The following is a 27,201-nucleotide window of genomic DNA, read 5'->3' on the forward strand; positions in this document are numbered from 1 at the left end:
ATGTCAGTACATCATAAGGTCATGTACTCACTCAAAGTGAAAAACAAAACACTGGAAAACAGAACAATAAATGTAAATTTTTCTTTATATGGTGGAATATTTTTGTTGTTTCTGACAGACTCAGCAAAACGACCAGTGTATTTTAAGAAGTATCAGAGCAGGAGATCTTAGTTTGTTTTCAGGTTTGCGTTTTTCTTGGCTTTTTGTTTTGCATCAGTGGATGGTAGTCACTACAAAATACCAGTTTACTAGAAGTCCCAACGGTACAAACACCCTTCTGCCCTTTACCCTCCTCGTCACCCCCCAAAACTTGAAACGACTGAGCCATGAAGTGTACAACAAATGTGGCATTCGGAAACTCAGCCTGCTATATTCATTTAGCCTACAGTTTCACACCTACGAAATCAAACGCACACAGTATGTGAGAAAGTTTTATCATTTTAGAATCAAAATATCCCTTAAAATATTTACATTTTACAGTAAAAAGGATAGCAAAACACAAAGTAATGTACAAGCTTAGGTATTCAAGTTTTTGAAGCATGGAAAATGGTGGGAGAAATGAATTTACTACTACAAATCATATTTTCAAGAATTTAGGTTAAAAATGCTTTCTCATTAAAACAAGTGCAGTTTAAAGCAATAACATTCGAGCAGCTCAGCCTTCCAATTTCTGGTCACAAACTGCTTCAGATGCTTAGGAAATACTTGAAAAGCTAATGAAATACACTTGAATTATTTTATTGTACTACTGAATAATTTAAAAAAACTCTTCACACCACCGAGCATATTATATTTTGTTGTAATGTGTGTGGATTCTGAGGCTTTGCTACAGTCTTTAAAAACAGTGCAATTTAAAAAGAAGGTTATTGTATGAAATTCACCTTTAAAATTATCAGAGCATCTTAAAACAGAAGAGAGCACAAATTACCAAAGGCAGCAACTATATTGCAGACTTGACTAAAGCCAACCTCATCAGCTAAGAAAATTTCTAAGCCTTTATTGCATATTAATAAAAGAAATCTTTAAAATTTTGAATATACAGCAATGTAAAATTTTTAAAAATATTAAACTCCTACTTCTAGCGATAGTTGGTATAATGAAAAAAAGGATGAGTATTGGTACACCTAGTGGTACCAAAACACAGACTTGTTTCTGCAAAACACCAACACTGAATAAAAAAGATGGCACAATCCTAGCAGGCTTTTTTTTTTTTTTATACAAAGTTTTATGACATTACTCTAACAGTTTATTTAAATAGGATTTTAAAAGACTGCCTGCATCTTTTTACCTTTTGCTTTTAGTTCTGTCACTGTGGTCCCTATGTCTCTCTCTGTTCTTTTCACTTTCTCGTTCTCTATGCTTCTCTTTACTTTTCTCCCTCTCCTTATCTTTTTCATGAGCCTGTTCTTCACTTTTAGGCTTCTCCGTCTTTTTTTCTGGATTTCTAGTCTCTCTGGGGCTTTTTCCATCAGCAGCCCTATCACTGTGTGGAGATCGCAATCTTTCTTTGTCTCTCTGTCCTTCCTCTCTACTCTTCCTCTCTCTCTCTTTTTCCTGGTTTCTGTCTCTGCGTCTATTTCTTTCAGAATCTTGCTCCCAGTATTTTTCGTTGTTCCACTCTTTTTCATGTCTGTCTTTCTTTTGGTGATGGGATTCACTGTAAAATCTTTGTCGATGTTGATCGTTTTTTCCTCTACTGAACCCTCTCTCCAAATGCTGTTCTTGTCTGCCCCAAGGATCGCTGTGGCGTCTTTCCGGTCTCCTACTGTCTTTACTCTGAAAAAAATTTTCTGGCCCCAAAAATCTTGATTGTTTGTGTGCCACTGGTAGCCCTTGTGCAATGGGTCCAGCGTAGTGTGGTGGCTGACCTGATAAATGAGCTACTGGTGGCCATGGCATCATTGGGTTTTGAGGAAAGCCAAAGCCAGGAGGAGGGAGAAGCGGAGGTGGTAAATGAGGAGGAAATCCAAACATCGGATTGTTTTGTGGAGGGAAGTTATGAGGTGCAGGAGCCTGAAATTGAAATCCAGGTGGATTAGATTTAGGATGCTGAAAATTCTGCTGCAGAGGTCTAACAGATGAGAAGCTGCCACTTGGAATAGGGCTTGGGACTTTGGAAATAAATTCAGAACGAGAAGCGTTTTCGGTTTCAAAATGAGATGATGTTGCTGCTGGTCCTCTTCTAAAGGAGTTCACTGTTTCAATGTTTTGCATCAGTGCATCTTCCTGTGAGCGTTTGGTATCTTCTGCTTGCAATGCGACCGTGTTATCTGCTTTTGCTGCAGCTGAACTGTACTGCATCTCGCTGGTTTGTGCATCACCTTGATACAGGTTTAAGCCCACTTCTCCAGAAGACTGTTTATTCTCTGGTTCCATTTGATCATTTCCTGAAGCATTCTGTCGGTCTTCGTTTCTGCTAACGTCTCCTTCCTTGTTTTCCGAAGCATTAGTCTGCTGGCTTCGTCCGGCTGCCTGTCGTGGGTCTCTCTTAAGGTTAATAAATGGTGGTGATTTAGAGGTATTAGCTGTGGTACCTTCAGCGGAGCCTACATTAACATTGTTCTCATTGGGTTTTTTCCCTGCATTTGATGAGGAAGAAGAAAAGCTGGAATTTGTGGTCCTTCTAACTTCCTGTGCAACGTTATCTTTGTCGGTTAACTGCCGCTTTGAGTCATTTTCTTTACTTTCTTCAGTTTCTTTATTCTCTGACTGAGCAGATAAATTTGCTAAAAATGCTTCTGTGGAGACATCTGGAGGTTTCCCCTTAAGACTCAGCCCTATCAAAGATGCAGCACTTCTTGCAGAACCTGAGGTCCCTACAGCTGCTGCATCCACAGTTACAGTAGCATTAGTGGATTCTTGTAGATCATCCAAACCAATCTTTGCTTCACTACCTTCAGTAGTTACATCAGCAACATCCATGTTTTCTTCTCTTAGGGTTGCCTGCTCATTTAATAACGGTATGTCTTCACTGGGACTCACTTCTGACTTGCTGTGTTCATACGCCTGCCCTGTCGTACCCAACAGGCTTTGAAGAATATCATCCACTGGCAACGGTTTATTTGCTAGCTCCAGAGTAGAAGGCTGATTCTCCCATCCAACCAGGACTCCAGGAAGAAATCTGAGAGGCTTCGGTGGCTCGTGTTTGGTACTCTCCACCAATGGTTCGATAACTGCTGGAACGTCTTCTATATTAGATTGCTGAGGTTTATTTCTCTGCTTGTGTAGCACAGTTGTGAAGGAATTAAAAAAATCATTTTCTTCTTCTTCTTCTAGTGCCAACTCATGATGAGAGACTTCAGGTTTGTTTGGCTTGCTTTTCTTCTCGGGTGGCAAGTTACTCAAGGTACTTTCAGAAGCTTCATCCACGAAACTACTAGTAACACTTGCAACAGCAGTAATCTGCCTCTTCATTTTCTGGCGAATTATCAATCCCAGTAATAAATTTGGTCGATGTATTTCAATCCCTGTACAAAATTGTAACAGCAATTTATCATCTCCTTATGTTTTGGTTAAGGCAATCATTTTAACAAAAATAACCCCCATACTCTTATAATATATGATAGAAAGTATTCCTTTTATGACACTTGAAATTTCCATCATTAAACACAACAAACAATACTTAAAATAATGAAAAATGTATTTCCAGCATAAAAATTATGACTTCAAACACTGCACATTAAAATTGCTTTAAGTACTATATCGCCCACTATAACTTCCAAATACAGAATACGAGACAGTTATATAGGACATCTAGTCACATAAGAAAAAGCACAGAAGTTGAACATCACGTTAGTCTAACACAGCTACAGTCCGGTAACAGTGGTAGCAAAGCACAAGAGGAAAAAAAAAAGTAAACAGCACACTTGCAACCACAAAGTCTCCTCATCGTTTTGTGTTAGATGTACTTCTTCAAAGATTTACCAAGAGTGACTTTCCAAAATGCTCCCCCTCATTCCAGGAAAGCACTGTGTTTCAAGGTATACTATTAGCTATCTCTTCACTATGTATTTTGTTCTGTATAATTTAGGTTCTTGCAAAAATATTATCAGTTGTAGCTCATCCTCTCTTCGTTTCAGCCCTGCCTATCTCAAATGAAGAAATCATCCACAAATTTTTATAACCAAAATAAATTGATACAAAGTAACTCAGGTGTAAGCGGAACAACTGAGAGCCATTTCAGGATCTTTTCTTCGTTGCCCATCTGGTTTTTAAACTTTCCATGTCTTTTTTTTTTTTTTTTTTAAGGAAGTTTGGAACACTTGAGGAAGAAAAGGAATTAGTACCTTTCAAATATGAAAAGTACTATTTTAAAGTTACAGTATCAATTTGGAACTCAGCATGACTACTATCATAGTTCTCTTGCATCACTGAATTTACTGAGATTGTAACCTAAAAAGCCACCTGGGTTAGAGGAAGAATGTAGTAAACAAAGTTACACACAGCAATTTTTTGACAATACCTTAAGTATCAGAATAATCTTACGATGGGAAATCAACATCTTTTCAAGGAAGCTAATGTAATACTATGGAAAACTCATTACATGTTTGAACAGAATAGCTGGCATTTTTAAATTTAATTTTCTCTTATATTTCTGTTGTAAACTTCTTCAAGTAGCGTTATGATAATAAACTTCCAAATGCCAAGCTGGACTTACCAGGCCCATCAAAAGGCACAAGATGATGCGGGACTTTATCTGAGGAACCTAAAGGGATGAGGTACAAATCTTTCACTTGCTTCATGTTATTGGCCGCTACACCGTAACGTTTTCTACTGCTGAAATAGGCAAACAACAACGCATAGGATATCTGATCCTCTTCAGTTACTGGGGTAAAGCGAACTACACAGATCTCCTGTTTACAAAAAGAGAGGAAAAAAGATGGTCAGATACATTTTTCTATGAAATTGTAATTGTTTTAGTGACTGCTCTTTATGTAAAAGCACAGTTCAGAGGAGGAGAAAAAGCCTCCCCAAGAAGGCAGAGAACAACAGAGGAGACAAAAGGAGCAGAAACAGGACCAAAAATAATTAAGGAAGACTGAGAAAACAAATAAAAAGCATTTAGTACAAATGAATGAATTACAGTGCATGACAAAAAAGCCAACATTTTATCAGCCAGCTAAATAACAAGTTTTAGGGAAGCATGCCAGCTGCCAAGTAATTATTCCCCTCCCCACCCTTACCATTACTAGAAAGCTTTATTTTGTAGGCTACTGTGACCGAGATACCCGTTAATACTAGGGGAAGACCGGTTATTCAGATCCCAGAACTGTGACCGAAGCCCAGCTCAGGAGTCGATGCTGGGGCTGATGCTGTTTAATGGCTTCATGAACGACCTGGAAGATGGGACAGGAGACCCCCTGCAAAACTGAGATGGCACCCGGTCAGGGGCAGCGGTCGGAGGTCAGCACAGGCAAATGCAAAACCTTGTGCCCTGAGGGGGGGTAACCCCAAGCACCAGGACAGGCTGGGGACCCACCGGCTGGAAAGCAGCTCGGTGTAAAAGGACGCGGGGGTCCTGGCGGACAAGCTGAGGACGAACCAGCAACGCGTCTGTGCCGAGACGGCCGGCTGCACGCTGGCTCTCGGAACCAAAGCAGCCAGCAGACCAAGGGAAATGAGTATTCCTTTCTGTCCAGCACCTGTGAGACCGCATCTGGAGAACGCTACCTAGTTTTGGGCTCCCCAGCACAAGGACAACCTGCACACAGCGGGACAAGTCCAGCAGAGGACCACCGAGACGGTTTTGCGCACTGTAACGGGACCGAAACGAAAGGGTAGCACTTGAGCCACGCGAAGTGGTGTCCGAACATTCACGAGGAGTTACTGTCTCAAAGGAACACGAGTATTCTCAAACAGCACATGACAGGTTAAGGTTAGATAATAAGAAAATAAATGCCACCAGCTGCCATCCATCCCATTCAACGTAACTGTTGGTTGTCCTTAAAGTGTCATATATTTTGCAAGTGTTCGGGGGCGGGGGGGGGAGATCTTTAGGGTGAATAGGATGGATGTAAACAGCAAGCCTTCAACACGTAAAATTCTTACCTTGGTCCCCGAAGCTTTGATTTTTTCTACATACTCCCAGACAGTGTGAGGTGATATCCTGCCACCTACTTGAATACTATCAGGCAAATCCTATGAGAAAGGACAACAGAAATATGAATCCAACGTAAAAATTGGTAAATCCTTCATCCACTGTCTGTTTCATATATTCAAAACATACTTAATTCTTCTAGTTCTTAAATTATAATTTTAAAATATCAGTAGAAGTTACAACAGTAGAAACAAATTAATTTAAATTTTGGATATTTAAATTAAGATTTTCAGTGCAAAGTCAATGATCTATACTAAATTAGTTATCGTTCAATACTGTTCATCTATACCTCCTCAAAATTTTTTTATTTCAGTAACATTAACTCCAAACATAACTGTACTCTGCTCTGGAAACACTCAAGTGATTTTTGTAAGATCAAACTGCTACGAGAGCTCCACACCTATGTATATAATAAACATTCAAAATCTTAATCATGAGGGGAAAACATAACCTGCACACATGGGTAAATATAGACATAGATTTGTTCTTGGATACTATCGAGTTCACTACTCACAAGCAACAAACACAGACTTTCAGAATCATTTAGGAACACCTGAGGAAAAATAATTTCTTGAAATAAAGCAGAAGAGTTTTGGAAAGCACATCATATTCATAAAACAATCCTTTAGTATTAAAGGGCACTGCAAGCCCTGCACTTCACTGAAGATTTACAGCAAAGCGAATACAATCATGTTAACAGAAGACCTAAGTCCTTTTAATTAAAGAGCTGATGCATCCCGTGTCACTGGCAAGAAGTGACACTGAGCCCTATGAGCTCTCTGACCTTTATGATACGAAGACAGCCATTATAAGCAGTTGCATCCGTTTCCTGCCTGTCAGACACTGAAGAGAACACTACATACTTTTTTTTTTTTTTTTTTTTTAGGGACAATTTAGTCTTACACTGGAAGGTTAGGACCAGAACTGCCACCAGATAGGCAAAAAAATAAGCCCTGTTACATGGGTTTCTGTTGTAGAAGAGAAGACGACTTCTCACACTGTCAACAGAAACCACCAGCAGACACCTCTCTTCCAAAAATTGGTATCGACTTGTTTAACACTTTGAATTCAAAACAGAGCTACAATTTTCTCATCTCTAATTCAGAAAATAGATGCCACCGAGGCGGTTATTTCAGTAGCAAATTTTGTCCTATCTTTCCCTGCTACTTTATACTATGGAAGATTCTCCATAATAAACAAAAACCAGTTCAACTTTCATAAAACCAGCTCTGGATATACAGCTGCTCATCCTCAAGAAACATTTTACAGTGAGATGAGAGCAAAACATCTTAAAATATACCAAAGAACTTGAATCCTGATGAACCATGAGTCCATGTAGGACAAACTGAAAAATACTTCACTTACTTAGAAATACATACCCTAGCCTATGTCCTCCCACAAATACTTTACCCAGCACAATGACCATGCTTTGCTGCCTTTCATCATTATACTATTATTAGCCTACAATGTAAACAAGTCGCTAAAGTTAATAAATGAATTGTTCATTCTTTGCAGTAAATATAAATACCTCCGTTAAATACTCAAAAGAGCCAGAAACTGGATAAGCCTTAATAACAAACTTTGCCACTGAAGGCATATTGATAAAACCCTTCCAGATGAAATTCAGGCGTGCCAGAAACAGACTCTCACATTCCACGGTACCAGGTGTTTCTGACCTAAAAAACAACACACAGAAACCCACTTTGTTTAGAACATGATAACAACACAAGATAATGTAAATCATAATTTTTCTTTGTAAAAGAAATGACATGTCATTAAGCATTTTCTCTTTCAGTTAAGCATACTTGAGGGTCAATGAAAAGAGATCGACAGACAACCGTGTTTCTCATCTTCCAGTGCAGTAGCTATGTGTTACAGGAAGGACAGTCAGATAAGCAGCACATCAGTTCACTACTGTATCTTTTGCGAATGGAGAAGTTATTTAGTCCAAGAGTTATTAAACGCTACCGACGGACACACAAACACATATGGGTGCTGCAGACCCAGTAAGATCTTCCCCTGCCACAGGGAGGAGGGGGAAGACCACATACTGCCCGCTGGCCCATCCTCGCCCTGCTTTCCGAGCTCCTACGTCTTGCTGCAACACGGTCTGTCCACCCCCCGAATACCTGCCTTCCCCCTCCCTTCCCTCGCCCCACAAGCTGGCTCCTCATCTCTTCTCACCCCCCCTCGCTGCCACAGCTCCTGTGAATGCCTCCTCCCAATTCCAACGTCATCACCTCTGCAAAACAGCGCTTTTCCCCCCTTCAAAAAGAAGCAGTTTTGCCAACAACGCAGCCGCAAAGGATAAACAGGAAGCCTTAAAGAACTTTACAGGGGAGTGTTTCTCAGCCTGAGGGCTTCCTCCTGGAAGAGGTTACAGCCACATTTCAACATTTCCCAACATGTTATCAAAGTATTCTAGGCATGCTATTAGCAGTTTTAAGCTAGCCGCCCAGTAGTACCAGATGTTGTGCTGTTATAGTAACACAGTAACCTACCTTTCTTTCTGTCTACACTAGAAATTACTTCTTTGCATCTTCAGCAAGCTATTCAAAAAACAAAGTCCACTGTCCTTGGTAAAGGATCACACTGTCCTGATAAAGGCAGAATTTCAGCACGAACACTGGTCAATTCTAAATAACTGGGAGTCGTCGTTTTTCTAGAAACCTTTCCCTCAAACCAGAAAAAAACAGCCTCATAAATTGCAATTCCCTCTTTAGTGAGTAGCAGAGTAGAGCGTGGAAGAAAATGAAGAGAGACCTGACAGCAAATATGGCAAAACATCAAACAAGCTGCTGTTAACCGTCATTTCTAGATAAGTGTTGCTTTGAGATTTGAAACTAGCCTGATTTATCAGTGTAAATGCTCTTCTTCGAGCAATCTCAAATTCCCTAGCTTTATACACACAGATCTACAAACACACATGCACTCATTCAATTGCAGCACTGTACATACTATTTTCCTTAATAGCAAAATACAATATGAAACCTATATCCTGACTTTTTTTAATATGAACTCAGGTGCCTTTTTAGACCTCGTTGCACCAGAAAACGTAAGGTAGTTTACTCTTCCCCAAAAGAAAGTGTAGTGATCAGAAGTTTGTAATCACAACACTATATGTAGTAGTATTTATATAAATGCACGGCATCATTTACTGCAGCAGAGAAGCCCATTCCCAAGAAGAGGTGTACAACTTCAAGTACACAAATGGATTAATGAAATGCCATTGAAAAAAATTAGCTTTAGTCATAATAGCTTAACAAGATTAATAACGTCTTTCATATAAAAATACTGTTTCTACAGTTTATATTACTTTGGGAGAGGTGTGAATGACGATTTTGATGAGTCTTGCTTATCATCTTCCATTAATTCTGAAGCTAAAATACTTGATGTTGAAGAAAGCGCGTCTGCAATGCTCTCTGCTTCATTGTCCGACTGCTTCCGTGCAACTCCAACGGACACTTTCACTTTTTTCGCAGAAAGATCATCAGTAGGTGGTGCCATTCGGCCTGCAGGGAAGGAATTGCAGTGGGGTTTATTTTTTATTAAAGAAACAAAAGAGGACTTCCTCTGAAGACATGGAAGACGCACCAAAAATACTACATATTGCCACTGACGTGGGATAGGATAAAGAAATGATACATTTTATACACATTTATACAATGTATAAATTTATACATTTTATATATTTATACAATATTATACTTAAATATTGCCACTGTAATGGGATAGGATAAAGAAATAAGCAATCAACAATAGCATGTACACCCACTAAAGGGATTTCTTTCTCTGCAGTCTTTTTTTTAAAATAGAAGACAAGTTTATGCGAATAGCCTATCATTTTAATATTGTCTCTTCTGTAAATTATGAAGTAAAACACTGCTTCCACATCTTTGTCAGCAAACTAGGGAAAAAAACCACATTTATTTACATTCTTGAGGTATACTAAGATTTATGACTGAAAAGCATTATATAAGCATGATGTATTTATTTTGTCATGCTTTTCAAAATTACCTATGCAGATTTTGCAGTTAAGATCGAAGAGATGATTTTTATGTTGACTTGTGGTGTCCGGAGATGCAGATTCATTTACTTCTTTATCTTTGTCAGCTTCCTCTGACTTCTCAAACAACTTCACATTAGGTTCCTAAAAAAAGTCAAACACATTTCAGTTAGCCTTTTTTTCCTCTGTTAATATTCCTAATATTGCTATTCATATTGCTTAAATATTTTACAATATTTTCTTCCCTTCCGACATAAAACTCTCCCTTCAGCTGTATAGCCTAAAAGGCTATCACAAAATCTACAAATGCATTAAAATAATGAATTGGTACTCCTAAATATCTTTTAGGTAAGATTTAGAACATTTTCTACTATTGCCAGAACTCATCATACAGTCATGGACACAACATGGCAAAAACAAAAACACCAGGCACATAAGTGAAAGTCAGTAAGGATAAAAGAAAAACTCAAAACAGACGTAACGTATAATTACAGATCTGAGCAACAAAATCGTAAACCACTTTACAACCATATTATCTATGAACTAAATAAACTGTGTTGCCATGTTTTCTTTTCCACCTGAATTTCCATGACTTCTTCTTGTTCCTTTATTGGTGTTTCACTTTCAATTTCTATTTCTCCTTTGTGAGTAATTTTTGTGATAGGTCTTCTTTCAACTTCCCTCTGTTCTTTCTCGATCATTTCAATTGTCTGTAAAAACAGGAAGTGACGTATATTTACTTACATACAATAAAATCTGGAAATCCACAAATATAACAACAGAAAATAGGATTGCAATTAGGAAACTCTCTGGAGAAAAAAGAATACATTCTTATTTTGCAAGCGTCAAGTAATTTCATAAAGCAAACGCACAAGCAGCCAGTCTAACTTCACCTACAGCGCAGCAAGCACTCATCGGGCACGTATTTGAACAAGTGATAAAGCAGACCTTCAACACTAAATTTGAAGACGGGTGATTCTGATTTTCCAAGAGCTAAAGGAAAAAATTGCATCAACTCTTTTTCCATAATAATAGGGACAATGTAGGAGATAAATACATACAGATTTGTATCATTTTTCAAGAGCTTGTTTTTTAGTACATAAACCTAATGCTCTACCTCAAAAAAACATTTAAATGTATTCTTAAAGTAATGGATATGCTAATTCTGATCAGCACTGCTGCTTTGCTCTGTTGCAAAAAATAAAAACATAAACCATTATTTCTAAAATTGCTTCTTAAAGCACATTTCTACTTCTCAAACCAGAAACAGTTTATGTTGGCTATCCCCAATATTTGAAGCCTGGTTTCATAAGGAAACAAGGATTCTGATTGCTTTATCTGTCTGCCAAATATCTGCAGTTACTTTTGAACATAAGGGGGAAACTTCAAAAAATAATTAGTAAGCAGCAGTCTCAAAGTCTTGCTTAAATACGAAAATGAAAAATACAGTCAAATGATACATTGCTTTTCATTTTACATGTTGTATTTCATTTCAACTTCCAGAAATTTTGAAGTATTCCTCTGAAATATTTAGGACCCATCAATAATTTTTGAGCAGGATACTCTTGTTTTAGAGCTGTTTCTCACAGCAGTGGAATATTATTTTGTATGGTCTATTTTCAGTATTTTATTGATGTTTATAAAAATGAACGTAATAAAGATGTACTACAAAAGATGGGCTTTAGATAGCTACAGAATGAACAAACTTTTCATATGCCTTTCTAGGCCCTCAAAACAACTTTGAGATAATAGAATAATTCAACAACTGTTTTTGCATAGGGACTAGCAAAAAGTTGTCATGATTCATAAACAGGTCTAGTCACCTTATGCAAAGAAAAGGGGAGAAAAGCCAGGAATAATTAATGTTGCAATGCAAATTGCACTCTCTAAAACAGCATCCCACTGTACTGAATCAGTTATCACTGAACTTACTTTCATTCAGAGCACACAGAATTCAAGAGGATGAATTTCCATCTATTCTATGTTACACTACCTACTCATTAATTTTTTATTGCAAGTCATCTGATACAACCCACAATTCCTAGTATCGTAAGACCGAAACACAAAATGCATACCAGTTAACACTACCCAAATTTTGTGCCTTTCAGTTCTATGAAGTGGCATATAAATACCAAAGATTCTGCCAACATAAATCCAGATTTTGTAAACTAGAAAACTTGATGCTGTAAACCGGACATTTCTAAGCCGCTGCAGTTAACTATCATCAGACGAACTGCCCAACAAACAGGGTAATATCTAAGAAAAAGGCATTTTCTATAAAAATAATACAGCTCCTCATATTCCTGCTTCTCCTTCTAAACTGTTAACACAGCTATAAATGTAGTTTGACTTTCTGTTTCAAGAAAAGTAATGCTCAAACTAACCTAATAAACTTCCTACATTTTGTTGGGGTTTGGGGGGGTTTATTTTGCCTTTAGACTGCTTTTCAGACTGGCAGATCAGGTTTTCAGCTTCAGGTTTACTTCTCGGTGGCTGAATCGTCATGCTCCATCAGTATGTAAGTTATAAACCACACCAGTTCAGTTTGGTTTGTCCAAAGAGATCTCCCTCCCTATTTAGGAAACTGGTGTTTATAAAGCTCTAGCTAGAGCTTTAAAATCTTGTTGGAAATAAGGACAAAGCAGCCTTCACTCTTGAGACAGAAGAAAGACCAAGTAGCAACAAAGCTGCACAGCAAAGGAAAATGCATGGTTTCCCCCTTTCAGGAATTCACTACACTTCTTTCACTTCTGTCCTAACAACCCCTTTGGGTTTTGAATACTAAATAAATCACAGAGATCCTCCCGATTAGTCAGAGTTGCTTTGTGCAACATGCATTCTGTTCTTTCTACATACACTTAACCTGAAAACAGAAGTTAAATATGCTTAGGCAATCAACTAAACAACGTAAGTTGACAAATCTTACGTGTCTGTTTTCTCTCTGTCTCCAAGCAGCCAGTTCTTTGGAAGCCAGTTCTTCTGGGCTCATTTTTATTAGATGGTCTGGAGTAACCTCTCCTTTCAGTACTTTCTTAAATAATATCTAGAAGAAAGAAGAAAAGTTAACTATTGCTATCAAGACAAAAACAGCTCGCAGCAGGAAATAAAGCAGAGAAGCAACATACAACGTACCCTGTACAGCTATATGGATCATGTGCTTTTGTAAGTCTCTCCCACTGCAGGAAGCGGTACTGGGTCTCATAACATAAAAAGCTTAATTCCAGAGTTCCATTTATTCTACATAACAGAATGTATCTACATAAACCCTTAAGGGTCAGATGTATAATTAACTGTTGTTCCAAAGGAGAAAGTGAGTTTATGCCCATTGCAGCAGTAACTCAGACTTTTTTTTTTTTTTTCCTAAAGGTGCAAATCCCCTGTATTACACAGCAGAAAGAAGCTAGTATTAAAGAGGATGTCTATGCTTCTTGACTGACTGAACTGAATTCCTAGGGTAAAAAAACCCCACATAATTTAGCAGCATGAGCAAAGAGAAGCCGGTGACAGAAGTTAGCCTGTCTGTATAATTTACAGTTGGCTAATTATAATAGTAAAATACTATAGACAAAGCAACTTGATCAGAATAACTGATAAAAAGACAAAAGACAGAAGTTGAGAGGGCGAGTATGATGTTGAATAATGGGGTCACAGAAAGCAGAAAAGAGAGTGAAGACCAAGCTTGAGAAATCTGGGTATGAAAAAGCACAGTGAGACAAGCTACTGGACAGAAACAAAACCAAGTGCAGTAAGCAGCAAAATGTTGCGGGGGGCACAAGGACACCCAAACAACAGATCAGTGGTAAAGACAAACACTCAAATTAGGCAAGCTATAGCCACTACACATTGAAACCCCACTATACTCCAGTACACTGGGAGCAAGGAGTTGAAGAATTAATGATGGGAAACAAGTAAAAAAGAACACAGAGAACACTGAGTGCACAAGAGGACAAACAACATCAAAGAGATGAAGAAACCTACAAAAAAAATAACAAACAGGATAAATTGTGAAAGGATTAATAATGTGTCTACATAGAAGACTGTTCCTTTAATCTACAGCAAATAAAGGATCTCTGTAAAGCACAACAGACAAATAATACATACATTATTTTTAGGATCTTTTAGATTGAACATTAAACTTCTGTATTTGTTCTTATACTTTGAGTCAGTGTCCCGAAAAAAAGAAAACAGCTCTCTTTCAATCCTTGTGGCAACTTTTGCTGCTCTCTCCTCAGGAATCTTTAAACTGGAGTCTGTCAATCTGTGAGAGAACACAAGGGCAAAAAATCACCAAATGCTTCCAAATAATTAGTATTTTTTTCTCTGCCTTCCAAAAGAAAATAATTACAATCACAAATTAATAATTTCATTTAATAATATATCTTTACCTTTTCATCAGAATTTCCTTAAGAGACTGCTTGACACTTTGTCTTATCTGATCAGCAGAAGGTTTGGAAGCTGGCACAGCTGGCAGGTGTGTTGCACTAATGGCTCCTTTCTCATTTTTCTTTTTCTTAATTTCTTGTTTCTCATGAACACCTATCAAAACACATGGAGTTAAAAATTGTAAGCTACTCAAGCCACTGCTATGAACTTCTACTATTGCTGGAGGTCATGAAGTTTTATTTTTAAACTGCTAAGAACTGACCTTCAAGGAGAAGGAATGGACTCACAGGGTGGGTGGGTGGGTTTTTTTCCTATTTAGTTTGGATTCTGTATTACACAGATTAATCCAGAAAAAACTTCCTTAGCAGAAACAAACAAGACTTTTGCCCTTTGACTTAAGGTATTTTCTTCTACACTGAACCAAGATGACCAGTGCTTATTAGCTTGATCTTAAGTAGGATTTTTGACTCTGAATTTTTGTAATAGCACAGATTAATTTTTCAATGAGGAAACTGAGAAATAATATACTGGGAAACACATATTATAAGCATATTAAACTTTACTTTAAAATAGTGTTTTTCATTAAACTTAGCATTTCTGTATCTGTTAGCTATCAAAATTATTTCAATTAAAATCATCGCAGCATCCGATTCAGTTAACAGACACTCTTAAACAAGGCCATTATAAGGTTTGTGTCATAAATGATACAAATCATGGAAATTTCTAATCAAATTAAAATCATTAAAGCAAAAAACCCACATTCCTTCAAGCTTTAATTTTCAGAGTGTCAGCTGAAGGCTCGTTTGCCTCAGCATGTGAACATGTCACTAATTTAGAGCAGTAGCCTTCTATTTTTGAAAGCAATGGGAAATAAACAATATTAATTTATTCAATTTCTACTCTAAAAAAAGAAACAAATTGAAGACTGATACAGACCTAACTTGAGTGTTTGGTGGTAAAAACAAGTATTTCTTTATTATTACTTTCACCTATTAAGTGCAACTTAAAATGCATTAATACCAGAAGCAAACTAACTACGTTTTCAAGTAGCTATAAAAAGACGGATTTTCTTTTGTGTTGGGCAGGCCAAGTGGTTGGATCATCAGCTCTCATTAATGTGACTATGACCCCTGTCAAAATTAGTGATTTCCCCTTCCTCACCAGCAAGGTGGTACAGACCCGAGACAGCTCTTTGCCATTCTGCACTGTGATCTAAAGTATTCATATGCTAGGCTTGTTAAGTAAACCAGTTCTAATAGAGCTTTTATTTGCTCAATCCGGTTTTTTGCTCATGTCCTCCTCGGGAGGATGAAGAACTGGACCAAAACCTTTCAAAAAACGTAGCCTGAGGGGGTCAGGAGAAATGGAAAACATCCACACATCAGCAACATTTTGGCAAAGTTTCAACCACCTGAAAACAGTCCATAACAAGGAAGTGAAGGGCAAGATCAGCAATAAACAATGCCACTGTAAGCATAATTCAAAGCACTTAATCTCTTAAGACAAATGTGCTGCTTAACAATTTTATGCTAATTGTCCTAAATGAGACTGCCAAGCCTTCACTGTTTAAAAATGATTTTTAGATTAACTTCTATTCTGAAATCGTCCCTGTAAAAATCTTTTTGTCATCTCCTAGTTCAATTAATATATTTTAGAACAATTAAATTATTTCACGGATGCCAAAGACTCATTTCACTCCACACAATTTGCAGTTTGAAAGGATGTCAATTATTTTGTGACTCAGAATTTCAAAGTTGAACAACAAGGTATTTGAAGTCTAAAAGATACCATTCAGTATAAAATCCTTACATTTAGATTTACATTTAACCCTAAGATTTTCAATTGTTTTCTTCTACCAATAAGAGTTTCTAGAATACATCAGCATTGGCAGAAGGCCAGAAGAGCTGATTTTATTTTTTCTTTTAGACAAGTATTCAAAGCTTGAGTTTAGGAGTTAAAGACACAGTTCTCACACAAAATCTCACTAGCTTGGCTGCTGAGATTTCAGTCCCAAATGACAAGAATTTCATATTACCATGACCTTGGAAGAAGAAAGCTTCCTGGAAGGGAGCTGGGGAGGGGACAGAGGTTGTTGGGAGGGGAAATACGTCCCTTCAACCTTTCGAATAAAATTTAGATGAGAATCTGATGGCTCAGTGTGCAATATAATGTTGCCCTTTGAAATCAGTTGATACAATTATATGTCAATTTATGCAAAAGACATCAGTAAGTGAAAGTATAATTTATATAGCAATTAAAACACTTCTAGATACATTAAGTATTTCATGGAAGAGTATTTCATCAAAGTGTTCTGCAATGTGAAATAAAGTTTAATACATAGATGTCTTTCTGTACTTTTTCTCCCATTCTTGATTACATGAGCATCATCTACTACTCAAACAGGAAACACACATACACATCTACACAGGAATCATTTACCTGCTAAATAAAATTTTAAAAGAAATTAGAAATAAAGATCATAAACATCATGGAAACAAACTGCTCTTCACATCATCACCACTTGCACTATGGAATGTGGTTTGAAAAACTGATACTATAAGGAAAGTAACCACAATTCACTGTATGTAAATCTGAATTAGAGGGTGGAATACTTCATCAAACCTCACTACCTGATTTTGTGGACCTTTCAACCACACTAAGGGATTCTTTACTTATTTTTTCATTTTTATCTTCAGGGGACCGCCGAGGAATTACAGCAGTTTGTGATCCTTTTCGAGCAGGAACATGTTGCCCTTTTTTAGTATCCAAGTCTCTGGAGTCTGACAAGTTCTTCCCATCACCAGATTCCTGAAATAAACATTTACACATGTTAGCACGCTACTGAATGCTACAATGAACCACTACGTAATTACCACACATTTTTCCCTTTTTTTTTTTTTTTTTTTTAGTATACTGTATAATGAATTCCCTGGATGTATGCACCATCGTATAATATTTTCTAAAAAGTTACTGAACAATATCCCAAACTACTGCCAAGTTTTGCTTAACAATCTCTCTGAAATATTGGCCGAAGACATTTGCAGTTAAGCTCTATGTTAAAAACTGCTATGTTTCCAGTTATTTTAAAAGGTCAGGGATACCAATGAACACCCCTTAACCAGTTTTAGTCATGTATCCACAGGAATACTTGTTTAGAAAGCACACGTAAACCAAAATTAAACAGAACAGCTTACATGTCAGAATTACAATACTACTACTCAGAAATACGACAAAAAGGGTTACTGATGATGAAGTTATGACGAATACGATGCTATGTACTAAAAGACTCTAAAGAATCGTAATAAAAACATCTCACTACTCTTACAAATTATGCTTTGGTTAGTAAAATGAGACACAAAGACAGTAGAAAGGCCCTAATTAAAATGTTAGGCATTTTCTTCTACATACAATCTGAAGGTAAAACAATCAAAACTAAAATGCTGTTTTCATATGGTTTTGCAGATATTTAAAAGATCTACAGTTTATATCATACAGCAAATCGACAGCGTCGTGGTTTAACCCCAGCCAGCAAATAAGCACCACGCAGCCGCTCACTCACTCCCCCCCCCGCAGTGGGATGGAGCAGAAAAATCAGGAAAAGAAGTAAAACTTGTGGGTTGAGGTAAGAACAGTTTAATAGAATGGAAAAGAAGAAACTAATAATGATAATGATAACACTAATAAAATGACAGCAGTAATAATAAAAAGATTAGAATGTACAAATGATGTGCAGTGCAGTTGCTCACCACCCGCCGATCGTCGCTCAGTTAGTCCCCAAGCAGCGATCCCCCCGCCCCCAATCCCCCCAGTTTATCTACTGGGCATGACGTCACATGGTATGCAATACCCGTTTGGCCAGTTTGGGTCAGGTGCCCTGGCTGTGTCCCCTCCCAACTCCTTGTGCCCCTCCAGCCTTCTCGCTGGCTGGGCATGAGAAGCTGAAAAATCCTTGACTTTAGTCTAAACACTACTTGGCAACAACTGAAAACATCAGTGTGTTATCCACATTCTTCTCATACTGAACCCAAAACATAGCACTGTACCAGCTACTAGGAAGACAATTAACTCTGTCCCAGCTGAAGCCAGGACAGACAGATTTATCAGACAGTCCTGTAAAAGTGTTTAGAAATCTGTAAGACAAATGCAAAAAGTTCTTCACCATTTCTATATACACCTATATGTATATACACACACACATATGACATGCACGTAATCCTGCTCAATGTAAGAGAAGTTTAGCAGTAACATCTCAAAAGAGTCAAGCCAGTTAGAAAATGAAGTAACTCTGAAAATAATAATGGAGAAGTTTTAAGTTAGATTCACAAAAATGTTTGAAACATGGTGTTTTAAATGGCAGGGGGTTAGGAGGAAACTCCTTCTACCCCCAATAATTAACAGAACTTTAAGCATTAAATAAGACTCACCCGTCTGAAGATTTTGACTTTGTGCTTCCCAGCGTCCTCTGTTTGCTTTGTTTTTTCAGTTGGTACATTTAGATTACAAGTAGGCGTTTGCTTCGACATGCCCAGTTTTTCACACTCCATTGCTTTTTCTTCTCTCTGGATTTCAAGTTTCACTTGAGTATCTGGTACACTTTGATCAAAACACTCCATTTTTTTGTCTTCTTCAGCACAGCATTTCACACACACATATTCTTTATCTTCTTCACCCATCTGCTGCGCTTGAGAAAGACTCAGTCCAACACAATCACCATGAAACCAATCATCACATCTACCACAGCCTACCATAAACCTGAAAACAAAGTAAGACATAAGTCAGCGTACAGACTACAAAAGAAGATACAGCAACTCCAGCAGAACGTACCATACTTGTTCTGTTTCGTGCATCCCAACAATTCGTTCTCACCTGGTAACTGAGTTTCTCTGTAGCTTTACATCCATCTCCAGCCTTACGACATGGTATGATCTTCCCGAGAAATTTTTTTTGGCCTTTTTGCCTTTTGCAGTAGTCCAAGAGACTATCATAACCTCATTGTATTTCTGTAACCTGCCCCAAAATCCTACTAACAGGATTTTTTCAGACTAGTATTAAAAAAAAAATTGATAGGAATCTAAACCAAAAAAAACCCCAACCCCCAAAAAACCACCACCAAAGCCAGTAAACTTGTGTTTGAAAAGACTTAAAAATTTTCTTGCTAGATCATATTATCCTTGCTTTCCTTCAAATATGATCATCATCCTTACAGCAGAAATGTATCAACAACTGCAATCTTCCACAGCAGTGAGAGAGATGTTTAAGCATTTTGACAAATATGACAAGCACAGAAACATCAAGCTATATAGCTGGTATTTTACATCACATTCCTTAGACCATTATTACTGAATTACTTCCAGAAAGTTGCTTTTTATTCTCATTACTGGTGAAGATGGAGCCAGGAATTTGGCTGCCAACTACATCCATCTAGCTTGCAGGGACTGGTTTCGTTGTTTTAAATAAGGTACATGCCACTTCTGTGTTGCTCAGCTCTTTTATTCAGAGCTCACAGTTATTTAAAGGATGTTTCAACACCAATATGAGTATCATTTAAAGGACACCTTTCATTTCAGAGTCACTTCAACTGCTTCATTATTTTAAAAGTAAAAGTAGCTTTAGGTACAGATAGTATTTTCAAAGTGTTGTAAAGATCACTCGGTCTAAAATAAAGCCATAATTTCTGACTATTTTGTGGAAGCGTTTTGAAAACTTCCTTAGTTGTCACTAGTACCTAACTGCACTATTTGGGAAGGATGTGGGATTTTAAAGTTATACAGGTTAAACACCTCAATAAATCTATTTCAGGAGACTTACATGATAGTAATTATTGTTTACAATCCTTTCTTACAATAACGAACCTGGTATCATTACTAAAGAACTGCTTTCAAATGATGTAGAAGATCTCTTGCGTTATCCACTTAATTCCCCTTCCCCTTTTGTATCTTCTGGCTTTGTTTTTGTTTTACACATATATAAACCATATTATATATGTTGTCTGGATGAAGAAAATCCAGAAAGACTGCAAGTGTGTTATAAAAACTGTGAGTTCTTTGTTAATACTGAAAAATTATTTACTGAATTGCTAGGTTTTAAATTCCATAGAAGACAGACCTGATTTTAAAAGTAATTCATGAAATGCTGGTTGGTTCAGCAGTGTATATTCAACAAGCTAAATACACTGACCTGCAAACCCTGTTTCTTTAAATCTAATATCCTATAAATCTCTTTTGTAAGATGATTTTAAGGAAAATGATTCCTAACTTATGTATGTTCCTATTCAGGCTAGGATCTGCTATCTGCTGACTTACCTACTTGGCAAAACCATCTAAATATTGCAAAACATGCTTAGAGGAACTCTCATTCTCCAGAACTGTAAGTGAACATTCCAGATGGCTTGATGCAGGTATTGGATTCAAGAACTACTGGTATCTCAAGAGATGGAAATTCGTACTGTCTAACAGCAGATGTTTGAAACAAGAGAAGAACAGAAGAAAATATTGTGGCTTTATGTTCCATCCTTGCCTACCCAAAATAAATCAGGATAAAATTCTGCTGAAGTAAATAGTCTTTTGGTGCAAAATGAGTCTGAGAAGTTTTAAAGCTCCCAGCAGTTTGAGAAAAAGGTCATTTCCAGCTTCACTACCCTATGATGCTGTTTACTAGATTTTAAGAAACCACTTTTTAATCTAGTTTGTGAAGAAGACATCTCCTCATTTTTAATTTTCTTTTTTTCTGAGCTGCAAGTACATTTATGGTATTACTTATCACTACACTAGCAAACAGTATCTGTCCATTTAATAGTTTCAGTTAGGAACGCAGAGGTTCCTTCACATTTTGTCAGTATCTCAATCTTTTCAGATCCACGTTCCAGCAAAGTGAAGATACAAGAAAGGTAACATTAGGAGACAACTGCTTCTGATGGTTTTGCCAGAGTAATACCATAGCATTCATAAACACAACAGGAAAACAAGAGAGAAGCGATGGGACTTCAACACAAAGAATGATTGGTCCTTTCTGAGAACCTAGAGCCAAACACGTGATAACAAGAAATACAGCGTGAGTGCCTATTTCACAACTGCAAGGATCCACAAGAGGATGCTTTACATAGGATACATCTTGTACTACTGCAAGAAAATATTAGTAAAGCTTTGGGAACACTGAAACTGGTTACAAAAATTCCAAACATAAGATTTTCTGCAGAGCTGAAATAAGATCAAAGCATACAGTCAAGCGCTTCTTGCTGAAAGGATATTTTGGTATACTGATGAATGAATGCCTTTTGGTTAAAAATAGAAGGAAACCAAGAATACACCGTCTTGAAACCACAACTGCTACTACTTTAATTTTTATTAAAAATATATGTATTTTTTCCCTAGTTTGTAAATTCAGGCATTGGAGACTGATTTCTTAAATGAGCACGGCAGATTGCAACCTTTAGCAACCAAAACAAAATTTTGATTAATATTTAGAAAATGGGCTAAATTTGCAGAAGAAATTAACACCAGAGACTAAAATACACAAGATGCTGCACATCTTCAAGTTTAAATTGACAGGACATGGAATTTTTCAGCTTAGCTCACACATAGTAAGTGGGCAATAGAGATGGTGTATGATATAAGTAAAGCACCAGGATAGGCATCCGGTCTTACATCTTTATTTTCAGGTCTATAATAACAAAAAAAAAAAAAAAAAAAAAAAGTAGTACTAAAAAAACCCTACAATGAATTCAGCTCAGGAAAGTTCATTCTTCACTAAGAATATATACCTAGATGGACAGATGTCATTCAAGTGATCTTAAAGCAAACTACTGAAGACGGAATATCCATTTGGCTTCATTCCAGTCTTCAAAAGAAGGTTTCAATTACGCTATATTTAAACACACACAGTAAAACTTCAGAATTCAGGATTCAGAAACTAAGACTACAAAGAGAATCTGGAAATGTCCATGAAGCCTGTATTATAAAACAGAATGTAGTGTTTACAATTGTCTTGCTTAAACAAAATGGTAATAAAAATACTGGTGCTGCCTGCCTAAAAAATTCACTATTTCTACTAGTATTTTCACACTAGTCAACTGCAAGACTGCAACTTCTAAGGCTGGGAGAGAACATACTGATTTTGATATCAGTAATGTAAATAAACCTTTTTACCATAAGGCCACTTTTACATATTTATGTTTCACTCATCTGCACACAAAACACAATTATGATTTTTAACAGCAATTATAATTGGGTAACGGGCAATGCTCAAAGACTAAAAAGAGGAGTCAAGTGAAACTGAAGCCTGGCTTGAAGGATCAAAGATGTCCTCTTGCACAGCTGTCAGAGTTGTGACTGAAGAGGTTCTGATCTCTTGGACTATTAAAACACCAAAGTTTCTGACTGTAGATTGCTTCAAGTTTGAAGTGCAGGAGTTCTACCCATGTTGTAAGGCTGGATTGGAAGATGTAAAGCTGAAAGAGAAAGAAACATGCATTTTAAAATATTAAATCATGCCACATTCAATAACAGAAGTGCTTTCACTGGACTTTAATATAAAACCAAAATTTTTTTTTAAGAAAAATCTAAAAATAGCCGACAGGTGACAGCAGACAGTACTATAGTTCATTGGGACCTTTGCATAGAGTATGTTATTGTTTCATTCCTTTAAAGAATCCTGTTGGTAGTCCACACATCGGCATGAAAAGATGCACCTTAAAATCAGAAAGTAATAGGTGATACATAAAGAGAGAGGTAATAATTAATGCAAACCTTCCACAATCTCTCTTAGGATTTCGGAGATGTTATTTGTAGTAAATTAATCTCTTAGATGAAAAACTCAGGCTTGGATGACTTATTTTCAAAATATACAGGCCATGTTTTAAAATTAATTTACCTACATTCAATTATGTAAAAAAAGAAAGTTTCCAGAGAAATCCATTACTATGAAATAAGATTTTTGCTAGTAAAATGGGCAGAAACCATCTTATTCATAAAACAATTGTTCATTGTAAAGCTATAATTACGAGTAAAATAAAAGACAAAAAATTGGGAGCTGTCAGAATAGTTCAGTGATCAGCATTTTAAGATTAATTAATAATGTAAGGTGCGTTGCCACAGAAAATCATTTACTTCAGAAATAATTGCCTCTCTTTGGTCCTTTGCACTTGTGGTACATAGCGTAGGGAAAACACTGCAACAGGGCTCAAATCTTAAAAAAAAGCTAAACTTAAAACTATTCAAAACAACACCCTAACCCTGAACTCACCTAAGAGGAGTAAGACCACTCTTCATGCACTTTTTAAGGACAAGTATTTAAAGCATGTCCCACATCTGCATTTCCCCCCCTTAATGGCACTGTTCACCAATCTTCTGTAAACTTGCGTCAACATTACAACTGTGTCTCAGCTGCACTGATGCTCCAGTCCAGCCAATGTTAAAGCAGAGACACTGCATGGAGGCAATTGTTCCTCCTTCAGGTAGTCAAGGTGTTACTACTAGAGAAGGTATTCACGGCAGCTTTAGCAGAGCCTATATTCCACATCAGTGAAGCAGGATGGGCTCGATTCAAAGCTCAACTGAAACGAGCGTTTGTCAACAAAAAAACTGCACTACCTTGTCAGAGCACATATACACCAGCAGTTTCTCCTGTTTGCTTTTTGTACAAGTCTAACACAGGTGACATGATTTTTCAGGTTTTGTTCTTCTAGAAACAAGAACAACCTACTTCAAAGAAACACTATCAGCAGATCTCTTTACACGGAATTTGCATCACAGGAAAAAGACACTGCAAGATCACTCCTAAGTATTAAATTTTAGTAACCCATCTTATATGTAATTTAAGTTTCTTTTTTCCTTAAAGGCATAATTTTGTTTGTTTTTCATGTTACATGAACCTCTCCAACAAGGAAGCAAGCAGGGAGACAAGCAACCCTATGCTCTTCGAACTAAAGGTGAATGCATGAAACGTGCCCAACAACAAAACAGGAAAACCAAAATCATTGAACTTCCCAAAACCCTGAAAAAAATGGGTAAAGTACATCTCCTAACATTAATCACAAATCTGTAACAACAACAAAAAAATCATTAAGGGAAGCTCCATTACCAGTGGATTCTACCCACATGTTGCATCTTGCTGGATCAGGATAGTAAGTTCTACAAACTGCATATATCTACACATACTTTATAAAACTATGTATTAGACAACTCATGCTATCCATTTGCCTGATTCCCTAATGGTACTGGTATTAATAATAATCCTACCAATACTGCAGCATAGTAATATAATGCATATAAAAATCTACTAATAAAATGATACGGCTGTAAATATAAAACACAGTGGAGTCCTTCCATTCATTAATTATACATTACAATGCTATTTTGTTTATACTGTCATTCATTTTTGCTGCAGCTGTGGGTGGACATGGATGACATCTTTTAATGTTGCAAGGCTTTTCACAGGTGAAGAAAGCAGTAACAGAGGCAGAAAACTTAAAAGCATCATCCACGACTGTGAATTGATGGCATCTTGCATAATCTGCAATTTAACATACTATTCAATGAACATGTACTAGAATTAAGGCATCATAATTATTCTAATTACTGTTTCTTGTGAAGAATGTTGTCACAACAATGATTCATTTGCTGTATATGCATCCACCCTTAAAAAAACACGCACATGTAACTTAAGGGTGGTTGTAAGTTTGGAGCCTTAATCTCCTTCCTCAACCATTGTGTTTTATACTGGCTGTGCAAATTATATGATCGCCTGGTTCCAAAATAGTTTACTGAAGTATTAGCACTATTTTCAAAAAACAAATGTCCTAATAATAACCTTTACTACAGGAAAAAAAGTTTTCAGATTATTTTTTTTTTTTAAACTTCATCCATCAGCCAAAGTAATTTTCTGTATTACAGTTATGCAGAAACTTTTTAGTGACTATGTGTATGCAAGAGGTCAGGAATACAGTATCTTTGCTAAATCAACTCCTGTGCTTTCCAACTAATTGCCTTTTACAATATTACTAACTTTTCCTCTATATTAAAGCAAAGTTGAAATGTGGGGAAAAAGAAGACCCTAAGTAAAACTCTGGTCCTGCATCACTTAATTTTTCTGTGACCTCTGAGAAGGCCAGTCTGTGTCTGACCACGCAAACTGCATGACCAAATCCCAAGCAACAAAAAACCAAAAACAAACAGAAAAAAACCCACAAAACAACAAGAAAAGAGAACACCCAAACTCCCACAGCCTATTAAAAAAACCTTACTAGAATTGTAGAAATCAAAAGAGGAAGTCACCATCCACAAATTAAAGCTACAAACTTCCCTTGTGATATAATGCTTTCTAGAAAATTTGCTTCGAAACAGAATATCTCAAGTTAAGTACTATAAATTATTAATCAGAAACTGGTGCAACTTCTTCTATTAAACAAGACAGAGAGAAGACAAGGGAGACAATCTGCAAAACATCAGTTCGGTTTTGTCTATCTGTACAGGAAAGGAATGAGTTCAGCCCTCCAGCCTGCAGAGAAGTCAAACATCTAGAGTGAAAACTGGAGAAATCTATAGTACGAGCCCTTACAGCAGAAGGATGCATACGAGAAGAAATCTTACATTAGCAGATTTCTCAATGTCTGCAGAGCTACCATCTTTGTCTAGCTCTATGCCAAGAAATTAAGTATTATTTTTTCTTCAACTATCTTTAAAGATCTTCAATCTGTCTATAGGGAAATCAACTATTGTTTGTGACAAAGCTTAATATTTTCAGCATCACTTGAACTCATTAAGAAGTTGAGGTAGTAACTTTAGTCTGTAACATTTTTCTATGTGATATGCATATCCATACAGATACACATGTTTCATCTATAGAGGAATGAAAATTTATGCGTTTGATTTATGTTATTAGCTGATGAGAAAGCACCTGACAGCAATATGGGAACACAATAGCAAAGTCTAATGTTGAAAGCAATACTATAGTGAGTAACAACAATAATTCAAACTTTGCACTGAAAAAAAAAGTTTCAGATGTGCTGAAGAATTAATGAGTACAAGAAGTTACATCATAATTATCTGACTTGCCCAGAAACATAGGGTTTAGATTTCGTATGAAATTATTTCAGTTATGTTGCAAAGGTAAATCTCTGAATGGGGATCAACATAATACATCAAGCAAGCAGACTAAAACAGTTTAGTCCTAAAGCCAAACATTGACCACCCACTCGCCAGGTAATGAAGATATACAAAACAACTATGTTGGTTCCAGATTATAAGCATCAAGACCAGCTGAAAACAGAGCATGAATAGTCATTGTTCAAAGCTCAGGTGCCAAAGAAGGACAATCTATTAACAGAAAAAAAACAGGCGTGCCTCGTACAAAGCAAGACACGTTATAACTTGTAAACGTTTTTGATCATGCAAGTCACATGTTTTTAGAAAAGGATTCCTTCCTTCTCAGCCAAATCCGCTGTATCACCTGCAGTGCAAGGTAAGCACACTTTGACTTTGCGTGCAGGAAATTATCGCATGTATTTCTAAAGATATAAATTCAATCCATCTGTCAGGTGCCGATTCTGAAATAAAACTGTTCTTCTAGCAGGCACAGTAAGATTACTCTGGGGCTGTGAAAGGCCTACACGAGCATCCCCCTTTGGGGATTCTGTACACAAACAAAGCTGATGAAACTACCTCCACACATTATCTTCAACCTGAATCAATTTTCCAAGCTTAGTATTACATTAACAACA

The 27,201-nt window shown here is 36.9% G+C and overlaps 1 protein-coding gene across 12 annotated transcripts in view; it reads right to left on the reverse strand.

The window, feature by feature from the left end:
* Window positions 1-67: 67 nt before the first annotated feature.
* Window positions 68-27,201, reverse strand: part of PHF3 (PHD finger protein 3) — a 50,991-nt gene continuing 23,857 nt past the window's right edge. For 11 of the 12 annotated variants that reach the window (XM_052781813.1, XM_052781821.1, XM_052781820.1 and 8 more), the window contains 12 exons: window positions 18,911-19,238; window positions 17,117-17,294; window positions 14,489-14,639; window positions 14,205-14,361; window positions 13,030-13,146; window positions 10,682-10,813; window positions 10,115-10,247; window positions 9,414-9,609; window positions 7,626-7,773; window positions 6,049-6,138; window positions 4,658-4,853; window positions 68-3,467 (listed from right to left, as the gene is read on the reverse strand). In XM_052781813.1, the coding sequence (XP_052637773.1) occupies window positions 1,285-3,467; window positions 4,658-4,853; window positions 6,049-6,138; window positions 7,626-7,773; window positions 9,414-9,609; window positions 10,115-10,247; window positions 10,682-10,813; window positions 13,030-13,146; window positions 14,205-14,361; window positions 14,489-14,639; window positions 17,117-17,294; window positions 18,911-19,238 (4,009 nt within the window). In that variant the 3' untranslated portion in view covers window positions 68-1,284. Of the gene's footprint in view, window positions 3,468-4,657; window positions 4,854-6,048; window positions 6,139-7,625; window positions 7,774-9,413; window positions 9,610-10,114; window positions 10,248-10,681; window positions 10,814-13,029; window positions 13,147-14,204; window positions 14,362-14,488; window positions 14,640-17,116; window positions 17,295-18,910; window positions 19,239-19,352; window positions 22,898-27,201 lie in introns of those variants that run through there. The other variant, XM_052781824.1, reaches the window with a different exon arrangement.

Source organism: Harpia harpyja, chromosome 3, assembly GCF_026419915.1.
Source record: "Harpia harpyja isolate bHarHar1 chromosome 3, bHarHar1 primary haplotype, whole genome shotgun sequence".
Classification (NCBI taxonomy): Eukaryota; Metazoa; Chordata; class Aves; order Accipitriformes; family Accipitridae; genus Harpia; species Harpia harpyja.